The sequence below is a fragment of the Gopherus evgoodei genome, chromosome 10 (genome assembly GCF_007399415.2).
Source record: "Gopherus evgoodei ecotype Sinaloan lineage chromosome 10, rGopEvg1_v1.p, whole genome shotgun sequence".
NCBI lineage: Eukaryota > Metazoa > Chordata > Testudines > Testudinidae > Gopherus > Gopherus evgoodei.
Genome location: NC_044331.1, coordinates 2,697,983 through 2,718,234, shown reverse-complemented (window position 1 = coordinate 2,718,234; position 20,252 = coordinate 2,697,983). Strand labels below are relative to the sequence as shown.

The 20,252-nt window shown below is 49.7% G+C and overlaps 2 protein-coding genes and 1 non-coding gene across 9 annotated transcripts in view; all 3 read right to left on the bottom strand.

Moving 5' to 3' along the window:
- Nucleotides 1-11,725, bottom strand: part of MORF4L1 (mortality factor 4 like 1) — a 38,285-nt gene extending 26,560 nt beyond the window's left edge. For 2 of the 7 annotated variants that reach the window (XM_030577546.1, XM_030577551.1), the window contains exons 1-3: nucleotides 10,261-10,672; nucleotides 9,900-9,933; nucleotides 5,705-5,751 (exon numbers count right to left, since the gene is read on the bottom strand). In XM_030577546.1, coding sequence (XP_030433406.1) covers nucleotides 5,705-5,751; nucleotides 9,900-9,933; nucleotides 10,261-10,368 — 189 coding nt within the window. In that variant the 5' untranslated portion in view covers nucleotides 10,369-10,672. Of the gene's footprint in view, nucleotides 1-5,704; nucleotides 5,752-9,899; nucleotides 9,934-10,260; nucleotides 10,674-11,607 lie in introns of those variants that run through there. The other 5 variants (XM_030577548.1, XM_030577550.1, XM_030577553.1 and 2 more) reach the window with 5 other exon arrangements.
- Nucleotides 11,726-12,093: 368 nt separating this feature from the next.
- Nucleotides 12,094-12,166, bottom strand: TRNAK-CUU. Its single transcript has one exon. It is a non-coding gene; the product is annotated as a tRNA-Lys (tRNA).
- Nucleotides 12,167-16,837: 4,671 nt separating this feature from the next.
- On the bottom strand, nucleotides 16,838-19,222 carry LOC115658768 (relaxin-3 receptor 1-like). The gene has a single exon (XM_030578192.1). The coding sequence runs from the start codon at nucleotides 19,220-19,222 to the stop codon at nucleotides 18,152-18,154; it is 1,071 nt and encodes a 356-aa protein (XP_030434052.1). The 3' UTR covers nucleotides 16,838-18,151.
- Between the last annotated feature and the right edge of the window lie 1,030 nt (nucleotides 19,223-20,252).

Below are 20,252 nucleotides of genomic sequence, written 5' to 3'. Positions count from 1 at the left end.
ATTGATGATTCCCCATTGACAACTACTTCAAGAGACGTCATTTAAACAGTCATTAATACATTTTACATGTGCTCTAGTGGTATTTTATAGTTTATTTTTTTTTAATCCAAGTGTTGTGTGGTACTAAGCCAAATGCCTTACAAAGGCAACGTATATTACAACTGGTACAGTTATCTTTATCAACCAAACCTGTGATCTTCTCAAAGAATGAAATCAGGTTTGTTTAACAAGACTGTTTTCCATGAAACCTCATTGACTGGCATTATATTCCTAGCCTTCAATGCTGTATTAACTGAACCCCATTTTGCCCAGGATTGATGTCAGGCTAACCAGCCCATAGTTACTCAGGTCTGCCAGTTTGCTCTTTTTTTTAATATCGACACAACATTAACACTCTTCTAGAATTTCCCTAGTATTCAAAGATATATTAAAAATTATAATCAGTGGGCCAGAGATCTCCTCAGCCAATTCTTTTAGGACTCTTGATTGCAAGTTACCTAGGCCTGCTGATTTAAAAACATTCATTCATCCCCAAGAGAAGTTTACAAACCATTTAAGTGAAGAACACAGATTAAAATGAAAAAGGCAAGTGAGATTCAGAAGGGCAAGTTCTGTGGACTGCAGTATTCTCCTTACCAACTACTCCTTTTATGGAAACAGGCTGCGTTAGTCTCAATTATGGAGAAAAATCATTCCTTCTACACTCCCAGCTGTCATATAGGGAGATGGAAGAGCACAGAAGGATAAAATAGTAGACTAAAGAAACTGATGGTGTGGAGAACGAGAGGAAATCAAGGATACTACATACCAGGCTACGGACTAAATTCTCACTTAAGATGCAACTTCTTTGTGCCACTCAGACAGCTCAAAGGGGTCAGATACTGGTTGTAAGTGGGCAGCAGGAATTACTCTGACAGTTCTTGCACCATCCACCTCACCTCTGCATAGGGGATGTATTGTGCAGCATGGAAAAGAAGAGCTACGCTGATCACACACTATGCATGTATGATGCACAAGAGATCACACAACAGAGGCATAAAATGGAGCAGCCTACAAGCTGCTCCAACTGACAGAGGAGTCTGGACTGGTGGCAGCAGAGACTGGCCCTCATAATTAGGAAGCCATAATGATTTTCCCTGCCATCACCTCCCCTCTGCTGTGTCAGGAAGAGTTCAGCCACAGGAGGCAATCTGGACCTAAGTGCACACATTCAAAATGAGCCCATCTTCAAGTGCCAGGAGAAGGGAAGAAAAAGACTAAATAAAATGCAACAGATTATTATAATAAACTTACTGCTTTAAATTTTGCATCCATTCAGCCCAATATTTAAAGAAATAAACATTTAGTGTCTTAGCTATACGAGATACATTCTAAACGACAAACTAAAGTCTCCCTGATAGAGGTACTCCTGAAAATGTTTACTACATTACAATGATCACTTCTAGAATCATAGACTATCAGGGTTGGAAGGGACCTCAGGAGGTATCTAGTCCAACCCCCTGCTCAAAGCAGGACCAGTTCCCAACTAAAGCATCCCAGCCAGGGCTTTGTCAAGTCTGACCTTAACCTCTAAGGAAGGCGATTCCACTGCCTCCCTAGATAACCCATTCCAGTGCTTCACCACCCTCCTAGTGAAAAAGTTTTTCCTAATAGCCAACCTAGACCTCTGCCACTGCAACTTGAGACCATTACTCCTTGTTCTGTCATCTGCCACCACTGAGAGCAGTTTAGATCCACCCTCTTTGGAACCCCCTTTCAGGTAGCTGAAAGCAGATATCAAATCCCCCCTCATTCTTCTTCTGCAGACTAAACAATCCCAGTTCCCTCAGCCTCTCCTCGTAAGTCATGTGCTCCAGCCTCCTAATCATTTTTTTTGCCCTCCGCTGGACTCTTTCCAATTTCTCCACATCCTTCTTGTTGTGTGGGGCCCAGATGTGGCCTCACCAATGTCGAATAGAGGGGAATGATCACATCCCTCAACCTGCTGGCAATGCCCCTACTTATGCACCCCAAAATGCCATTAGCCTTCTCGGCAACAAGGGCACACTGTTGAATCATATCCAGTTTCTCGTCCACTGTAACCCCTAGGTCCTTTTCTGCAGAACTGCTTCCTAGCCATTCGGTGCCTAGTCTGCAACAGCAAATGGGATTCTTCTGTCCTAAGTGCAGGACTCTGCACTTGTCCTCGTTGAACCTCAGGTTTCTTTTGGCCCAATCCTCTAATTTGTCTCAGTCCCTCTGTATCCTATCCCTACCCTCCAGTGTATCTACCACTCCTCCCAGTTTAGTGTCATCTGCAAACTTCCTGAGAGTGCAGTCCACACCATCCTCCAGATCATTAATGAAGATATTGAACAAAACCAGCCCCAGGACCAACACTACCCGTTGAGCCCAACGATCTAGCCAGCTTTCTATCCACCTTATTATCCATTCATTCAGCCCATACTTTAACTTGCCGGCAAGAATACTGTGGAAGACTGTATCAAAAGCTTTGCTAAAGTCAAGGAATAAACACATCCACTGCTTTCCCCTCATCCACACCCCCAGTTATCTTCTCATAGAAGGCAATTAGGTTAGTCAGGCCCATGGTGAATCTATGCTGACTGTTCCTGATCACTTGCCTTTCCTCTAAGAGCTTCAGAAATGGCATAAAGAAAATTTGGGACATTTTTAAACAGTCTCCCTTTACCTACTCCATTCCAATCAAGTCTTCCCTATAGTAATTTTTCCCATTAGCCTTCACTGATACTAAAAACTATTAAATTAAAGCATCAGTTTTCCTGGTAGGTCTAAGCATAAACTAAATATCTCAAGAAAATGTCTACAAAATCCCACAACCAATATGCCTAAAGCTCCTTGGTTCAAGAGGAACACAGAGTTCTAGCCAGTATCAAACAGATCAGGGACAGAACTTTTAAATAAACAGATGACACTGCACAATGGTATCAGGTGAAGAGAGACAAACCAAATGGTTTAAAAAAAATAAATGCAGCAAACTCAGACTTGCATAGTAACAAAGCCTAATGCTTAGTTCCTGAGATTAACACACTCATTCCAATTTTTATCAAGTTTGTTTTAAATTTAATCTAGCATCTATAGCCACCTCTCAGACTGTTGAGAAATAAAATTGGTCTCAATTCCAATTTTGTCTTGTCTGATGAACATTGATTTTATTCAGCCTCTGCATTCCTAATGAAGCTCAAATTAGCATAATAGTCATGCATCAGCATTAGGACACAATCTCATGATGTGTTAATGCCTCCCACAGAGGGATAGGCACCTCAACTCTCATTAAGGTCAATAGAAAGAGTGGGCCTTTAGTGAGTATACCAGCATAGATCTTTAGGATCACTGTCTGTAAAGCCATGTCACGCTAACGCTAAGCTACCATGGCATTGCAAATAGTTGAACCTGCTGTAGTAACTGGGCTTAGAAATTCACCCTAATTGTGAGCTCAACTGTGGGAAAGTGGCTAAATGTTTACAAAGTGTTTCAGTCACATAGAAGGATAAATGTTGATGGGAAAAGTTGCTGAAGACAGACTGAATTAGTCCAATCAAAGGAGCCTCCTGATCTAACTTCAGGATGGTGTTAAGCTCATGACTGGTAAACAAGAAAAGCGTGGGACCTAAAATTGGTGTCTGAAATTAGGCCTGCTAGGGGACAAAATAACGAAAGAATGAGTTATTCCACCCATCACTATCTTTTGAGGTCCTTAAAAAAACCCAGAGTTTTGGGGATAATTTGAGGATGAGTGCAACAACGGCTGACTCAAAGAAGGGAAGGAGCAAGTATCACCATCATGGCTGCTACTCCCACAGGCTCCTGGGACCCTGGAATCCACTGTGACATTGTTGGGCATTTAGCATCCTGACAGCATCCTGACCAGCTCAGGCCAAGAGAAGGATCCAGATGACACAGCCACCTCCACTGGCTCCAGGTGAACCTCAACCACCATCTAATGTGTCAGACTTCGTCTCTTCCTAAACCCCTCCGTGTTCTTCTTTCCCCACCTTATTCCTTTTCTTTCCTATCCCTCTTCTTTTAACTTCTGTTCAGTAAGAGTCTGGTTAGCCAGCAAACACTGCGTCTTTCGCAATATTACTGTGAGCCTGTGACCGAAGAGACAGTAAATGCAGCCCATGATGGTAAAAATCTGCCAGGTCTCAAGAGTGGCTGATAAAACCATGTATTCTGCCTGTTTTGCCAACAGTGAGGTTGCAAGTGATATCAGGCACCAGAGACAGAAATTGTATTTTCTAGTTCTTCTCTCGTGTGGTGTTCTTGGCTTCTAGGAAGCAGGATCAGACTTTAAACAACCACCATCTCAGCTCTAGCCCACCTCAACTAACATCTTCTCTTTTCCCCCAAAAGGACAATTAGCAGCCTCTTTAGCTCCACCTACGACTGTCGAACAAGAGCATTTTTCTTTCTAAAGGGAAAAGGAGCAAGGGATGTTCAAATGGAAACCTTATTTAAGGGCTTGTATTTCCAACGCTTTAATTATTTTTCCTTTTTCTGTATCTTCAATAAACGACACAAAGGATTTTTAACGGTGTTGGCATCACGGTACTAAGCAGGCTGAGGTCTCTAAACCAAATCCCGAACCTATCTGAATGGAATACATAAGACAGAACGACAGTGACAAGCCTCCCTTTCTCTAGCCTCATCTTTAGCAGGATCAGCACTGTTCTCTAACAACCACATAACACATTTTAAAAATAGGAGTAGTATGAACATAAGTCACATTATGATTTAATTCAACAGCAGTAGCATAAACTGGGTTTTGACTAATTCTGTAGATCTGGTATGTATTGAGGAGAACTGGCTACTCACCCACATCCACCCATAAAAAAGGGGTAGAAAACATTTGGAATGTGAGTAATCTCACTGTGTAAGCCACGTTGTAGTCCTGCTCTGCCTTAGAATATCCTTTTAAAGCTCTCCCTCTACACCTCATTTTGTCCTAGTACAAGACAGAGCTTTTTTTGGTTTTATTGTTATTCTCCATTGGAGCAATTAGGTGTCATTTAGACCCCACCTACACAGATTTACAAGCAACCTTAGAGCCTAGAAAATTTCTCTTAGAAATCGATCTTATTAGAAACATGGTAAGTGCATACAGGGGGCATCAGTGACCTAAGACAATTCAGTGTTGTATCTAACAACTGATAAGAGTATTAAGAGATGATATTCATGATGAATCGGAGGCCAAACTGGAAGGCAAACCAATTTTCAATTTGTTATTTTGTAATATTAATACATACACACGCTCCTTAGAATCCGAGAGCATATTTAGAAATCGCAGAACTCTAGAGGAGTCTACAGGATATATATTCCATTTCACATTTGGAGAAATCTTTTCATGTTTTTCACACGTCTAGGTCCATTGACAGTGTCAGTCATACTGCTTCAAATTCCCACTCACTACTGCCATTACACCTTTATCTTGCAAGTTTTTAATCTATCAATATCCAACAAATGTATGCGCTTTACAGTTTGTAAGAAACCTGCAGTTTTACAAACAGTAAAGTAATTTGATAGTATTTTCTTTTCATCGGTTCTCTCCTCAGTTTAGCTTGAATTCTTGACTCAATTCATCTTGTACTTAGCCAATAGGCTACTTTAATCCATTCAATTATTGTGTTCATTATGTAAATGTTATTTTTTGCTGTCATCTGCAAAAATGAGAACCCAGACATACCTTTGCTTCATAAAGGAGAGGTCCATGAAAACACAGCACTCGTTCACCTGGAAAAGTTTGCAGATAGCCATCTGATTAGTCATATTGACAAACAATACTACATACAAAGACATGCATTTTACAAAAGAACACAGGAAACAAAACACCATTAAGAGTGCTGTGCTAAGAGACTGCCCAGTGGCAGCATATTACCTACACACTGTCAAGCTAGAAAGCAATCACTTCAAAAAGCACTTGCTTATAAAATAGAAGATGAGTGGAGGGTTAGCTCAAGGCTCTCTGCACCATTTAAGCCCCAAACTGGGGATGTGCAAAGGGGTTGCCTGCTGAGCAGCCACACTGGGGTGCCTGCCTATCCCCTGTGCTCTGCAAGAAGGACTTCTGCACAACCTCTGCACAGGCTGGCACTGAGGGCCACGCGGTATGGGCTGGACTGGCCCAGACATCTGTTGATGCAGATACAGAACACAGGAGAGAGCCCAGTCTCTATTCCAGCCCACAGCCTGGGGCAACAGCTGTGAGGGAGTGGCCCAGCAGCCCTATACCCTGGTTCAGGCTGGATCCTACCTGCCTAGCCTCTCTGCATTCTAACCGGACAGAGCACTAATACTCTGGCTTTACATGAGTGGACTGAATTTCAGCCTGAATGTACAAGCAGTAAACAGCACAGCAGAAACAGGTCAGTCTTGTTGCAGACAGACAAATTCTTTCAGAGGGCTCGGTTTCATTTTGTTTTGTGAAAGGGAACATTATGCTCTCTTAGCAAGCCAGCCAACCTATGTCTCATTTTAAAATTATGGTGCAATAGAAGCCTAATATTTAAATCAGAGTTTTCCTTTTCCTGGAAGAAACTCAGGACCTGACATTTCGATTGCAAAAAATAAACTAAAGAAAACCAAATATAATGACATCAGGTTCTTTCCCTCCACAAAGGAGCGGGGGGGGGGGGGGGGGGGGGGGGAGTACAGCTGAATGAGGGCATTGCAGGGGGAAGAGGCTGTTTCACTTTTGAACAGATTGTAAAAACAATCAGGATTTCAGCTGCTATAAGATCCATGTTGTGCAGTTGTTTACAAAGTGGAAGTCTAATTTATCTAACAAAATCTCAGAGGGCAGATGTTTCCTCCTGTACAGTACTCCCTTATAATAAAGGTCACACCCTTTACATTTGTGACCGGTTCTGCATACCAAAATAATTAAGCTGTACCAATAATTTACAAGGTTACAGTCCACTGTTGAGTACCCTACAGTCCACCATTGAGTTCCCTTCCTTCTGCAAGAGGGCCATTCCTAGCTTTGTTTGCCTTTCCTTTATTCCTACAGGGTAAGATGGTTTTAATAATCCTTTAACTGCACAAAATATTTAATGATCAATTTACTAAACCGCTTTTTCAATTAATACTTTATTCCCAGATTCAATATAGCGGTAGGATAAAATAGATTTGGCGAGTTCACTGTAAATGCTAATCAGCGGGATTTCATGCCCACAGTGGGTGAGAAAAAAGATACACTTATAAGAAAGCAAATTCAAAATAAAACAGTTTCTGTACAGAGTTATGTTCAGAAAAAAAAATCTGTATGAAAGTGGCTCACCAAGACTAGTTTGACACCAGCTTAAAAAATATTTTGCACAGAGGAAGAACCCACTTTGAAGTCTCTTGTGTATTTTTATTAAAATGTGTTTTCCATTATAAATATTTAATCTTAAAACCAGTTACTCAGCATGCAGAACAGCTATTTAAAAATTATAACTACACTATTTCAGCTCTATTTTGCAGTTTAACAACACTGCTGGAAAACAAGCCTCGTTTACTTGTTCTTAAAAATGAACATTTTTGCCTACATTTAAGAGGAGTTAGGCTCTTTACATAAATACAGACCAAGAACATTCCATAGCACTATTTCTCCAAGACACCCAGTACTGAGAAATCAGAAAGACTGACAAACCTTCTCCCCCATAACAACACGTCACACAAAGAAAACACATTAGAAAGAAATTTACCATAGCCTTCCCCAACACTAGCTTAGATCAAAATAATTCCAAGTCATATCTCTACAGTATATAGACACAATAAGGTACACCACAGTGAGACACCACCTTTATTTATTCAGCTCTCCAAAAAAACAACAAAAAACGACTTTTTGGAATGGCGTTTTTTTTTTGGAGGGGCAGCAAAATAGCTCTCGAGAGAACCAGGCATGCTTTGTCAACATTCTTGGATGCCAGACTATGCCAAGTGGTTTTGTTGCTTAGTAATGCTGCTCCTAGTTTCCAAGCTAGGGGTGGTCAGTCCACGCTGCTGTTCAGAGCCTGCAAGTTCTTCTGCCCAAATGGCACAATCCTGGCTTCCACTGGACTCCAGATAAGCCAAAAAACCAGACCCCACACACCTTGCAGGACTGGGGTTTAAATGCTTAATGCTGCATTAGTTTCACAGGTGGAAGGTCTCATGTAGTCCATGGAATTCTAATATCATCTACATTAACAACCTGATCCAACTGCAAGTGAAGTCTTTCCATTGACTTCAATGAGGTTTCAATAAATGCCAGTTGCTGGATCAAGATCCAGAATGGACAAGATACAATGCAAAAAAGAATTTTGCAAGATAAATCTGCTTTTTAAAGGAAGTCAATAAATACTGCTAAATCCAGGGGAAATTTTTAAAGATCACGTGGTGTCATCTTTTCTAAAACTAAAATAAAAATGTGGTATATTATACACACCAGAAATTTACAACATCAGCACTTACGATACTTCTTTCCTATATGAATACATCTTAACCTATGCATTTCAAAAACCTACTAGCCTTTCAGATTACCTATTTAAATATCAATAAAATATTTCATTTTCTTAAATCCTAGTGAATCTATTCTAAAAAGCTAAAGAGAACTCTCCCCTCTCGCCATCCCCACCAGGACTCCGTCTACAGATAAACTAGAGCAGAGGTTCTCAAACTTCATCGTATCGTGACCCCCTTCTGACAACAAAAATTACTACAAGACCCCAGGAGGGAGGACCGAAGCCTGAGCCTACCCCAGTCCCACAGGGGGCTAAAGCCAAACTCCAAGGATTTCAGCGCTGGGCAGGAGTCCTGTAACCTGAGCCTTGCTGCCCAGGGCTGCCTTGCAGTGGGGTAGGGGCTTCTGCCCAGCAGGGCAGAGGGTCTTGGGGCTTCAGTCTTGTGGGGCGCACCTGCCAGGGCTTGGGGCTTCAGTAAGAGTGGGGCTAAAGCCCCAAACCCTGGCTCCCAGCAGGCGTGCCCTGGCTCTCAAACTTCTGAAGATTGTTCTATGCAGCTCGGAGGGCCAGTAAGCTTGGCCACCCGTTCTAGAGAAATGACTACAGAGCCTGTATAATTATGATTTTTCCAATGGTACTGTTATTAACTGGCCAGGTTATATTTCCTTTGCAATAGCTCTAAGGATAGACTTCAGTGTTGTGCAAAATTCATCTCCAAAGCCAACAAAGCTTAATATACACTCAACAGTTGTCATGTGTCCATTCTAAAACCACCACTTATTTTTAAACCAGATTTTATGGAACAAGTTGCATCTTTCATGAAAACATGCATGTCTTGTTTCAGCCTGATGAGAATTAAGGCCTGGTCTATGCTACCAAGATAAGCTGACCTACGTTGACGTAACTATATAAGCATACACTAAAATTTTGCTCCCAACAACATAACTGCCCTGCTACACTAACTTAACTCCACCTCCACAAGAGGCATAGAGCCAAAGTTGATATAGGTAAGTCAATGCAGTGTCAGTGTAGACACTGTGTTGCTTATATGGACTATTCCTGGCTTTCAGAAGCCATCATACAATCCCCCAAACTGACAGTACAATCTGTAAAAGAGCTCCTGGTGAGGATGCGCACCACTGACAGAAAGAGCGAAGTGTAATTACAACGCTTGTGCGAATCTACTGCAGCAACCGTAAACCTACATAAGTTAGGTCAACTTAATGTTGCAGTATAGACATGCCCTAAAACATTAAATGCCTCAAAAAACAGGGGTTCTGTTATGAACAGAGACCACCATAACTATAGCAGTGTTGCTAGTCACCATAATAATCAGCATATGGTATTTTACAATATCCTTAAGCCACACTTATAAAGACTATGTCATAAGGCAAGATTCAAGAACTCTAATTGAGCTATCTTATAATGATATTTTAAGTAACAAAATAAACATACTTCTCAACCTCAAGAAGAGAAAATCTTGACAGTCCTACAAAAAAAAAAAAATCTTTCAATGGCTTAAATGCCCACCGATGTCCATGGGAGTGCTTTGATACATACCTATGAGAAAAACAAAAATCAAGCATATTTTGAGTAAAGGAAAAAGTCCAGCTGAGAGCGTTGAGAAGTATGAAAAAAACAAACAGCCATTTCCTAACCCTCTCTCTGATCCAGTGAGCTCCTAAAGCTCCTCTGTTCCCTCAGGTACCATAACATCATGGAGCTCAAATACTGCACAGCTAAAGGCCTCACTGAAGGATTGCCAAGGAGCTAGCTGCAAGCACTCTGTAAAATGGAGTACATAGACTGCAACTACCCTTCTGGAGGAGACTGCTTCCAGCAGGAAACCATCCACCTTGATCCATGCTGCAAGGCCACTCGGATTCATCACCACCTGCCAGGATGTGCCATCTCCATGGGTCATAACTGACCTTGGAGGCTTTTTTCAGCCCCCCCCCCAGTCCACAAGTCACTAGTCTCAGACACAAAGTGCATACAAGCCGTACAAGGCACAGAGAGCTGGAGTGGCCTCCCCTCCAAATGCAGCAGTTGGTTGATGGGGTTTGTTTTTTAAGAGAACCATCATTTCCTTTTAGCCCCCCACATTAGAAAAATAAACTGCAGCCGGAAGATTAGAAAGGGCCTTCTCCAGCGCAGACACACACACAGCTCCGTGCAATACTACAGCGTGGACTGGCCACAGGATCCGCATCAGCCACACACCCCTGCACCCACAGCCCAGGCAGCCTCCCCCCGAGCCCCCCCACAACCCAGCCAGCCTCCCCCCGCACCCCCCAACCTCCCTCCCACGCCCCCCAGCTCAGCCCCTCCACGACCCCCAACCTCCCTCCCACGCCCCCCAGCTCAGCCAGCCACCCCCCCGCACCTCCCAGCCCCCCGCCTCCCTCCCATGCCCCCCAGCTCAGCCCCTCCACGACCCCAACCTCCCTCCCACGCCCCCCAGCTCAGCCAGCCACCCCCCCGCACCTCCCAGCCCCCCGCCTCCCTCCCATGCCCCCCAGCTCAGCCCCTCCACGACCCCAACCTCCCTCCCACGCCGCCCCAGCTCAGCCAGCCTCCCCCCGCACCTCCTCAGCCCACCCCTCACCCCCCTGCGCCCCCACCCCAGGTGCCTTCCCAGCCCCTCATCACCGATATCCGCCTCCCAGATCCCCCCCCAGCCCAGCCCGCCTCCCCCCGCACCCCCCCAGCCCAGCCCCGCCCCCATCACCCTCAGCCTCCCTCCCACGCCCCCCAGCCCAGCCCAGCCCAGCCTCCCGCACCGCCCAGCGCCTCACAGCCCCAGGTGGCTTCCAGCCCCTCATCACCGATACCCGCCCCCCAGCTCAGCCCCTCCACGACCCCAACCTCCCTCCCACGCCCCCCAGCTCAGCCAGCCACCCCCCCGCACCTCCCAGCCCCCCCGCCTCCTTCCCACGCCCCCCAGCTCAGCCCCTCCACGCCCCCCAGCCCAGCCAGCCTCCCGCACCGCCCAGCGCCTCACAGCCCCAGGTGGCTTCCAGCCCCTCATCACCGATACCCGCCCCCCAGCCCAGCCCGCCTCGCGCTGCACACGGTCTCCAGGCCTCCCTCAGCGCCCCACACAGGGCCTGCACCCCACCCCGCCCCGCCCCGGGGAGCCGCGGCCCCGGCCCGCACTCACCCTCCTGGAATTTGGGCTTGGGGTCCTGCTTGGGCGCCATTTATAAGTGACTCTCCCTCCTCCCACCCCGCCCCTCCCAGCAGGGCCTCGCCGGCTCCGCCGCATTATATCGGCCAGCCCCGCGCATGCGCGCCGCCGCGCTAGGCATGCCGGGACTTGTAGTCCTGAGCCCAGGCGCTGGCGTCCGGCTGCGCGCCGCGGGCGGGCATCGCTGGCATTGCACAGCCAGCGACCCCCCCCCCCCCGGGCAGGGGACCCCATGGCCGGCGGTCCCCAGGGGCCAGCCGCCGGCCGGGGCTGCGCATGGGGCTGGCACTGCGCCGGTGCCGGCTTGCAGCCCCTTTCCCTCGCCCTGGGGGCCCTTCGCCTGGCTGCACCAGCGCCCGCCCGCCCGGCCCGGGGGCTGCAGCGAGACCCGGCGCTGGGCATGTCCCGAGCGAACAAAGCGAGCCGGGTTAGGGGGTGAGCAGGGAAAAGAAAAGCTCGCGCCCAACGTGGGGCTCGAACCCACGACCCTGGGATTAAGAGTCCCATGCTCTACCGACTGAGCTAGCCGGGCACCGGGTACCCTCATTGCTCTTTTTGGTAGTTCACTCCATACCTCCATCTGAGCTGTGTTTGCTGTGTTCCTCCCCTGGGCGGACTTGGGGAGGGTGGGGCAGGACCATTAGGCTGTTGCATAAAGCCATGTCCGCGCGTTTGTACATTGGAAACATGCTGCCGTTTGCTGCCCTGCGTCTCCAACTGCAATGCAGGTGCCCTCCCATGGCTGGCTGCAAGCTGCGTGCCGCACAGTGACTGGCCGGGGCCGGGAGCTCTTCCCAAGTGGGGCCCAAGGACTGTAGGGCACTGCCTTGCCTGGAGAACGCAGTTCCCACGGGGGTGGGTGCAGGAGAATGGCCCTGTTCATCTCGCAGTGCTAGCATGACCAGATGTCCTGATTTTATAGGGACAGTCCTGATATTTGGGCATTTGTCATATATAGGCACCTATTGCCCCCCACTCCCGTGCCGATTTTTCACGCTTTCTATCTGGTCACCCTACTCGGCGCTGTTAGAGGCTCGTGCCAACACGTCACACTGCTCTGGAGCTGCCTGTCCTCAGCTTTCCTGGCAACAGTCACTCATTGAAAATGCCCGGGCACTGGGGCCAAAATACCGCTGGTTTGTCACATGGCCTTGGCGGCATAATCGCCAGCCTGCTGCACACAGCACGACAGACGAGGGTTTCCTCATGCTCGCCTCTTAAAAACAGTCCATGCTGCAAACACTCCTTCCGAACAGCAGGATGCATGAAGCTAAGCTTCAATTGATCCATCTCTGAGTGATTCAGATTCTCCGTCTGTCTGCACTGACCTAGCGCACCATCAGAGGAGGGCTAGGTTTCAGGTGCTGAAGAGTTCCCAGTTTCAGACACAAAAATCCCACTGGTGCCCCAGAAACCAAAAACTTTTGTTCATAATCAATCATGAGAAATTGCAAATTAGGTCCAAACTTTGTTTTCACCCTGTGTATCCCTTTGCTCCCAAAATACATCTGGGCTGCTTTTGTTATTATTGTTATATTCATTGGATTAAAAGGAGTATTTGGATTTCTAACATGGGACGAGCCAGGATCAGATTTTTCATGTATCAACCAGCACCAGTTTGAGATCAGTTAGATAATAAGATGTAGGGGCCAGGCGACTGGTTTGACCATTCACAAGCACAGGCACAAAATTCCGTGACTGTAAAGTCCACACCAATGGGTTAGTGAGTATAGAGTGTATGTGCCCGTCCCTCACCTAAACACTGTTTTGTAAAGGTTGCCAGACTTGCAATCCTTGGGAGACTTTAATTTGTGCCAGTGCTCTCTAACATTAAGCCTCTTCTGCGCAGGTATATGTTGATGTGCTTCATATTTTAAATATTTCCGATAAACATTTTAAAAATGAAGCCAAAATGTAAATACCTTAAGAGATTAACTATTCAGGTGCTGCTGGCTGTGTGGGCCAGAGTAGTGGTAGCAGTATGCAGGTTAGACACTGGGTACATACCATACAGTTTTGCCAGATAACATCTCATTGGGAAAACTTCCTCTTTCCGCTGCCCTTAGTCAGCTACTCAGCCCATTTTGAGGGACCATCTTATACAGTAACAACAAGGAGTCCGGTGGCACCTTAAGAACTAACAGATTTATTTGGGCATAAGCTTTTGTGGGTAAAAAAACCCACTTCTTCAGATGCATGCAAAGCTTATGCCCAAATAAAACTGTTAGTCTTTAAGGTGCCACCAGACTCCTTGTTGTTTCTGTGGATACAGACTAACATGGCTACCCCCTGATACTTGATATCTTATACAGTGCTAACCTGCTTCAGCTGCCCAGAGAGCCCGGTGATTTCAAAATATCCAAAGACTAAAGAACCTAGTAAAAAAAGCAATTCCAGCAATGAATCCAAGATAGCAGGTCTAGAGGAAAGGGATCCATTTTTCTCTATATCTGCACTGTGCAATGCTGGTCTCCAGGCTGAGCCTCCCTGCAGAGCTCCACTCCCATTGCCACAAAAGCCTTGGCTAAGGAACTGGAACCCAGCAAGCCAGAGGGCAGGTTAGGGAGGTTGGCAAGGGATCTGCTTATGGAGGATTCACAAGTCCAAAACCCTGTAAAAACATGCTGAGTTTCCCTCCTCCCCACCCCACCCCACCCCCTTCCCTAGCATACGTGCATGCTGGAGTTGAGCATTCCGCTTATCCTTTCACTTTGGGGATCTAATCCAACCCGGTGTAAATTGTGCCCTGGCTTTGGTGCTCATTTGCCTGATTGCACAAGCTGCTTACTTAGCTGATTTCTAGAATTTGGCAATAATCTATTATGGGTTCAAAGAGGTTCCTTTTAATCATTGTGGTAAAATGTGAGGTATTGCTGTACACCCTCAGACAGACCCCGTGGGTGCTTCACACCAGAAGTGATTGCTTTTCAATGGTGGATGAAATAATTCCTATGAATATACAACTTGTATGTCAATTTGTAAAGTGCTTTTGGAGTCTTCCAAATAAATGATGCTTTGTAACTACATTAATAATAATAAAAATAGCTTATGCATATAAAAGCTAAAGAGGCATAGCAGAGCATTTGTTTTTGATTTATATTTTAGGTCTAAGAAATATAAGAATTTGTATTTGAATTTATTCAGACATTCCCAGCAGAACCCGCATGTTCTGAATGGCTGGCAGGCAGAGCTTTTGTTTATAGCAGCATATGTTGGTCAGTTTGTCGCACAGTCATTCCCCATGCCAACTAATCCCATACCTAGGGCCCTACCAAATTCACAGCCATGAAAAATGCGGCATGGACCGTGAAATATGGCCTCTGTGTACAGATTTCATGGGGGAGACCAGCATTTCTCAAACAGGGTCCTGATCCAAAAGGGGATTGTGGGGGATTGCAAGCAGGACCAGTGCTTCCATTTAGGTGGCCTAGGCAATCGCCTAGGGCACCAGGATTATTGGGGGGCAGCATTTTGCCGGGGGACGTGGCAGGCTGCTCCAATGGACCTGCCGCAGTCGTGCCTGCAGAGGGTCCCCTGGTCCCGCGGCTCCAGTGGACCTGCCGCAGGCACGCCTGCGGCAGCTCCACCAGAGCCGTGTACCAGCAGACACTCCACAGGAACGGCTGCGGCAGGTCCACTGGAGCCGTGGGACCAGTGTGCGGGGCAGCAAAATGGCTGTGCGCCTAGGGTGCTAAAAACACTAGCGCCGGTCCTGATTGCAAGGTGATTTTAAGGGGGTTGTAGTATTGCCATCCTTACTTCTGAGCTGCCTTCAGAGCTGGGTGGCTGGAGAGCGACGGCTGTTGGCCGGGCACCCAGCTCTGAAGGCAGTGCTCTGCCAGCAGCAGCACAGAAGTAAAGGTGTCAGTACCATACCATGACATCCTTACTTCTGCACTGCTGCTGGAGGCAGCTCGGCCTTTCAGAGCTGGGCTCCTGGCCAGCAGCTGCTGCTCTCCAACCGCCCAGCAAGGAAGGCAGTGCCACCACCAGCAGCAGTGCAGAAGTAAGGGTAGCAGTACCACAACCCCCCTACAATAACCTTGTGACCCTCCAACAACTCCTTTTTGAGTCAGGATCCCTACAATTATAACACTCTGAAATTTCAGATTTAAATAGCTGAAATAATGAATTTTATGATTTTTTAAATCCTCTGACAGTGAAATTGACCAAAATGGACCGTGAATTTCGTAGGGCTCTACATAACCCTTCACCATGCAGCGCACCTCCACACATTAGGAGAAATCCGTCCCCTGAAGAGAGCCAAGACAAGGTATAAGTGGTGCCTAGTCCTTGTTCTGGCCCTTTGCAGAGGACTGAATCTTGTCTTACTGTAATTTATGATTGGCTAGCCCCTAGTGGTCGGGGGCAGGGCTCAGATACCCTGGGGCTCTCTTCCAGTTTATGTCCTATGTTCCTTAAGCTCATGCTTCAGGCTTTCAGCTCCTGTGTTCCCCCCGCCCCCGCCTCAATGTTTTCTGTCAGGGGTTTTTATCTTCTTCCTCTGGACTATCCGGGATGGTCATGAGATGGGACATTGGATGGGGGTGGAGAGGGCCAGGGCTCTGAGCTGGCACGGAGCGTTCTCTCTCTCAGGTGCTTGGCTGGCCTGTTCTTGCTCACGTGCTCAGGGTCTAACTGATTGCCACATGTTGGGTCTGGAAGGGATTTTCCTCCAGGTCAGACTGGCAGTGACCTTGAGGATTTTTTGCCTTCCTCTGCCACGTGTGGCTGTGGGTCAGGTCACTTGCCAGGATTAACTGGGTGTATCTCACTGAATTATTTCCGTCACTGCAGAGGCCTCAGGCACTCAGGGCCTTGTAGTTCTCGGCCTCTGGCAGATAATAGTCTAGTCTCCAGTGCTAGGAAGACTTTGGTCTGCTTTCAGTAGTTGGGCTTAGCATGCAGGTGCTGGGTGGTGTTGGTGCCTGTGAAATACGGGAGGTCAGACCTTGTAGTCCCTTCTGGCCTTGAATTCTATGAATCCAGGCTCTGAGCAGGATGCAGGATGCACTGTGCAGGCCAGGGCAGGATTCAGCCCTGTGATTCCACAAATACAAAATAAACATTCAGGTTGATCTAAACCAAACAATTTGGGGAGCAGATAATTTTAAAAAGCAGCTTTTTATTGGCAGTTTAGTACTGAGCCTTCATTAAATAGCACAAGAAGCAGCTTGTTATAAGAGTGGCACAAGGGTCTGGCTATGTACAGGTCATTCATGTATTTGTACAAATCAAGCATAAAGAATCACTTTAAAATAGTTCATACTTTGCTGCCCTTCTGTGATAAAATTATCTCCATTTTCTTAGGCCAGTTTATAAATCATCTTTTAAAGTAAAACTCTTCTAACAGTTAAGGATTCCAGTGGAGCTGGTGGCAGTTTACCAAGCCGGGAAGCTCTTGGGGGCAGGGACTGTCCTTGTTCTGTGTTAATACAGTGCCTGTTCCATGGCTAGGGCTCCTAAGCGTTGCAGTAATGCCAGTAAAATACAAACAAATCATACGAATAATCCAGTGTAGACGGCTCACTCTGATGTTGAGCTGTCATGTTGCTGACTTCAGCTTGCCACAGAGAGCAAAATAACACATACAAAGAAATATGCACTTTACAAGGATTCATGTGAAGACTCACATTTAAGACAACTCATTTTGTATTTGGGTTGCCAATGGAGCCTTTGTACCCACTGTGCTGCATTGTGCCCATAGCAGAGAAAAGGTGCCATGCTGCGCTGAAGCAAATCCAGCCATCCGTCCAGATTAAGAGGGAGATCCCCTATTGGCATCTCTCTTTGCCAAGGAGGCGTGATCTCACCCTGCTCACACCTCCAAGGAACTCTGGTCAGCCTGGCTTTGCAGCTGAGGAGACAAATACAATTTTATAGGTGGTTGATGATTGTGTCACCCCATGTTATCAAAGCCCAGTTCATGCGCACCTTTTCCACATTCTCCACTAGAAATGGTGCATCCAAATGCTCCTCGAGGATTTCATTTCTAGGGGATCTTTGTCCTTCCTGAGCCTTTGTAGTCACCCTGAGTGGCTGGCGCTCCCAGAAGCAAACTGCAGTTGCCTGGAAATGCACCACCAATCCTATTGCTAACCGACAGCACTCGCATGCTACTTGCCTGAGATAGTGCCATGGCTGGTGCCTGCCCGAGGCCCCTGCAAGCAATAACAATGAATCCCCCTCTGCCCTCAGTGAACGAACCACATCCCTAGGAGCTGGTGCTTTTCAGCCGCCTTCCTTTCTTTACTCCGCGCCGGTGCCCGTGGGAAATGCACCACGCTGGCAGAGTTTTCAGGAACTTTTAGCTCTCCTGCGGCCTTCAGCCAAAGGGCTCAGGCCTGGGAGCCCAGAGGGGCTGAGCCGCGGGACTGGGGCCATGCCAAGAATTGTTAGGTCAGCACGGCTTCTCCTGGAGCTGCCCCGGAAGCCTGGCTTCCAAGGTGGGTCCAATGTGCCTTCCCGGGGGCTGCACAGCCACTCCCCTGGGTGTGCTGGGGGATGAAGGGGAGGGTCACCCAGGGCCAAGGCTCCGCGCCCTGGCTCCCATCCTCCCGTGGCCTCGGCACAGCTCCCGGAGCCGCTGGCGGAACTCGGGGCGCAGCAGGCAGTACAGCAGGGGGTTGAGGCCACTGTTGGCGTGTGCCAGGCACACGGTGACAGGGAAGAGGTAGGCGTGCACCAGGTAGTAGGCTCTATCCCAGGGCAGGGCGCCCAGCTTCACCAGCACACCCCAGAGGGTGAGCGCCTGGTTGGGCAGCCAACAGAGGAAGAAGGCCAGCACAGTGATGGTGACAGCACGGGTGACCCGGGAGCCCCGGGGCCGGGTGCTGCCCAGCCGGCGCAGCAGCAGCAGGTAGCAGAGACCCAGGGTGGCCAGCGGCAGCACGAAGGCCAGCAGGATCTTCTGCAGGTGGTAGAGGGCCAGCCAGTCCCGGCCGTCGGGGAAGCGCAGCAGGCAGAGCGGCTCGCCGGCCACGCGGCGCACGGCGGAGAAGAGGGCGGCGGGCAGGCTGGCCAGGCAGGCGGCGGCCCAGAGGAGCGCGCAGAGGCAGCGCACGGAGCCGGGGCGCAGGCGGCCGCTGGGGCGCCGCAGGGCCGCGGCCACGGAGCGGTAGCGGGCCACGCTGAGCGCGGTGAGGAAGAAGGCGCTGGCGTACATGTTGAGCACGGTGGCGGAGAGCAGCAGGGTGCAGAGCGGGCCCCCGAAGGGCCAGCTGAAGTCCAGCGCCGCCTCGGCGGCCCAGAAGGGCAGGGTCAGCGCGAACTGCAGGTCGGTGGCCGCCAGGTTGCGCACGAAGGCGTCGAGGCTGGAGCGGGGGCGCCGCGGCCGCCGGCGCAGCAGCAGCAGCACCAGCAGGTTGCCCGCCGCGCCCAGGGCGCACACGCCCAGGTAGACGGCGGCGATCAGGACCCGCAGCGCCAGGGCGGCGCGGGCCGGCACCGCCACCTCCTCCAGGGTGCGGAAGCTCGGCAGCTGCCAGGCCGAGGCGTTCGGGAGCCCCCCAGACGCGCTGGCGGGGCCCCCTTCCAGCCAGGCCGCCCCGCCGCCCTTGGGGGGCGCCCCGACGCGGGCTGGGACCATGGCCCTGCCAGGGCCCCGCGAGGGAGCGCGGGCGGGCGGCTGGGCGCGCAGCCGAGACGTGCTGCAGCCGGGGTCCCTCTCAGGGCCTGGGGTGAGTCCGGCAGCTGCCGGGGAGGGGCCGGTCCGAGCGCAAGGCTGGGCGCCGGGACGGAGGACGCCGGCTGGCTGGTGGCCGGCTGCGAGGCGCTTTTATCGGGGGAGCCGCCACGGAGGCGCCTCCCCTGGCCCCGGCGATTGGCCGCAGGTGCCAGGCTGCGGGCAAGGAGGGGGGCTGGCCGGTCCCTCGCCGCCTTGGCCGCCCGCGGCCGGAGGGGCCGCCAGCCCCCGGGCCGCACGGAGCTGTCCGCGGTGCTGAGCCTGGCCCCTGCGGGCGGCTCTCCAGGGAAGCGGCTGGCGCCCGGCTCCGGGGAGCCCGGGACAGCTGCGGCGCTTGGCTGGTGGCTCGGCTCCTCCAAGGGGAAGGGGTGAGTCTGCAGCGCCGGCTGGAGCAGGGACTAGGGTGTGCGGCGCTGCCCTGCGCGGGCGATGCAGGAGACCTGCCGCCTCCCGGGGCAGGGCTGTTTCCTGCGGGATCTTGTCAGGGCGCTGCGCGTTGCGGGGCTGGAGCCTGTGAGGCGGTTCCCGCTGCTCGCTGGCTGGTCCGGGGGCACCCGCTGGAGACCACCAGCAAGGGATTAAAACCCGCTCCTATGGGTCCGCTTCTCCCCTTCCCAGCGCAACCAGGGGCCACTCAGCGCCCCCGCCAGAGGAAAACAAACCCACCGGGCACTTTCCGAAAGGCCTGAGCCTCCTATTACCGCCAGTGAAGCCCAGGGGCTGCAGGAGCAGCCTGTGGTACTGCCCAGCCCCGCAGGCATGTGCCACTGGGTCACAGAGCCAAGGGTCAGACCTGTGCCCCTTACACACACACATTGCCCCATTACATTGTCACACACAGGGAAGGACTCACCCACCTACACACACATACAGTGCCCCAACACACTGTCACACCCTCACACACAGAGGACTCACCCACCTACACACACACTCC

Coding starts and splice junctions, on each gene's coding strand:
- LOC115658768 (XM_030578192.1), bottom strand. CDS start 19,222: ATGGTCCCAGCCCGCGTCGGGGCGCCCCCCAAGGGCGGCGGGGCGGCC.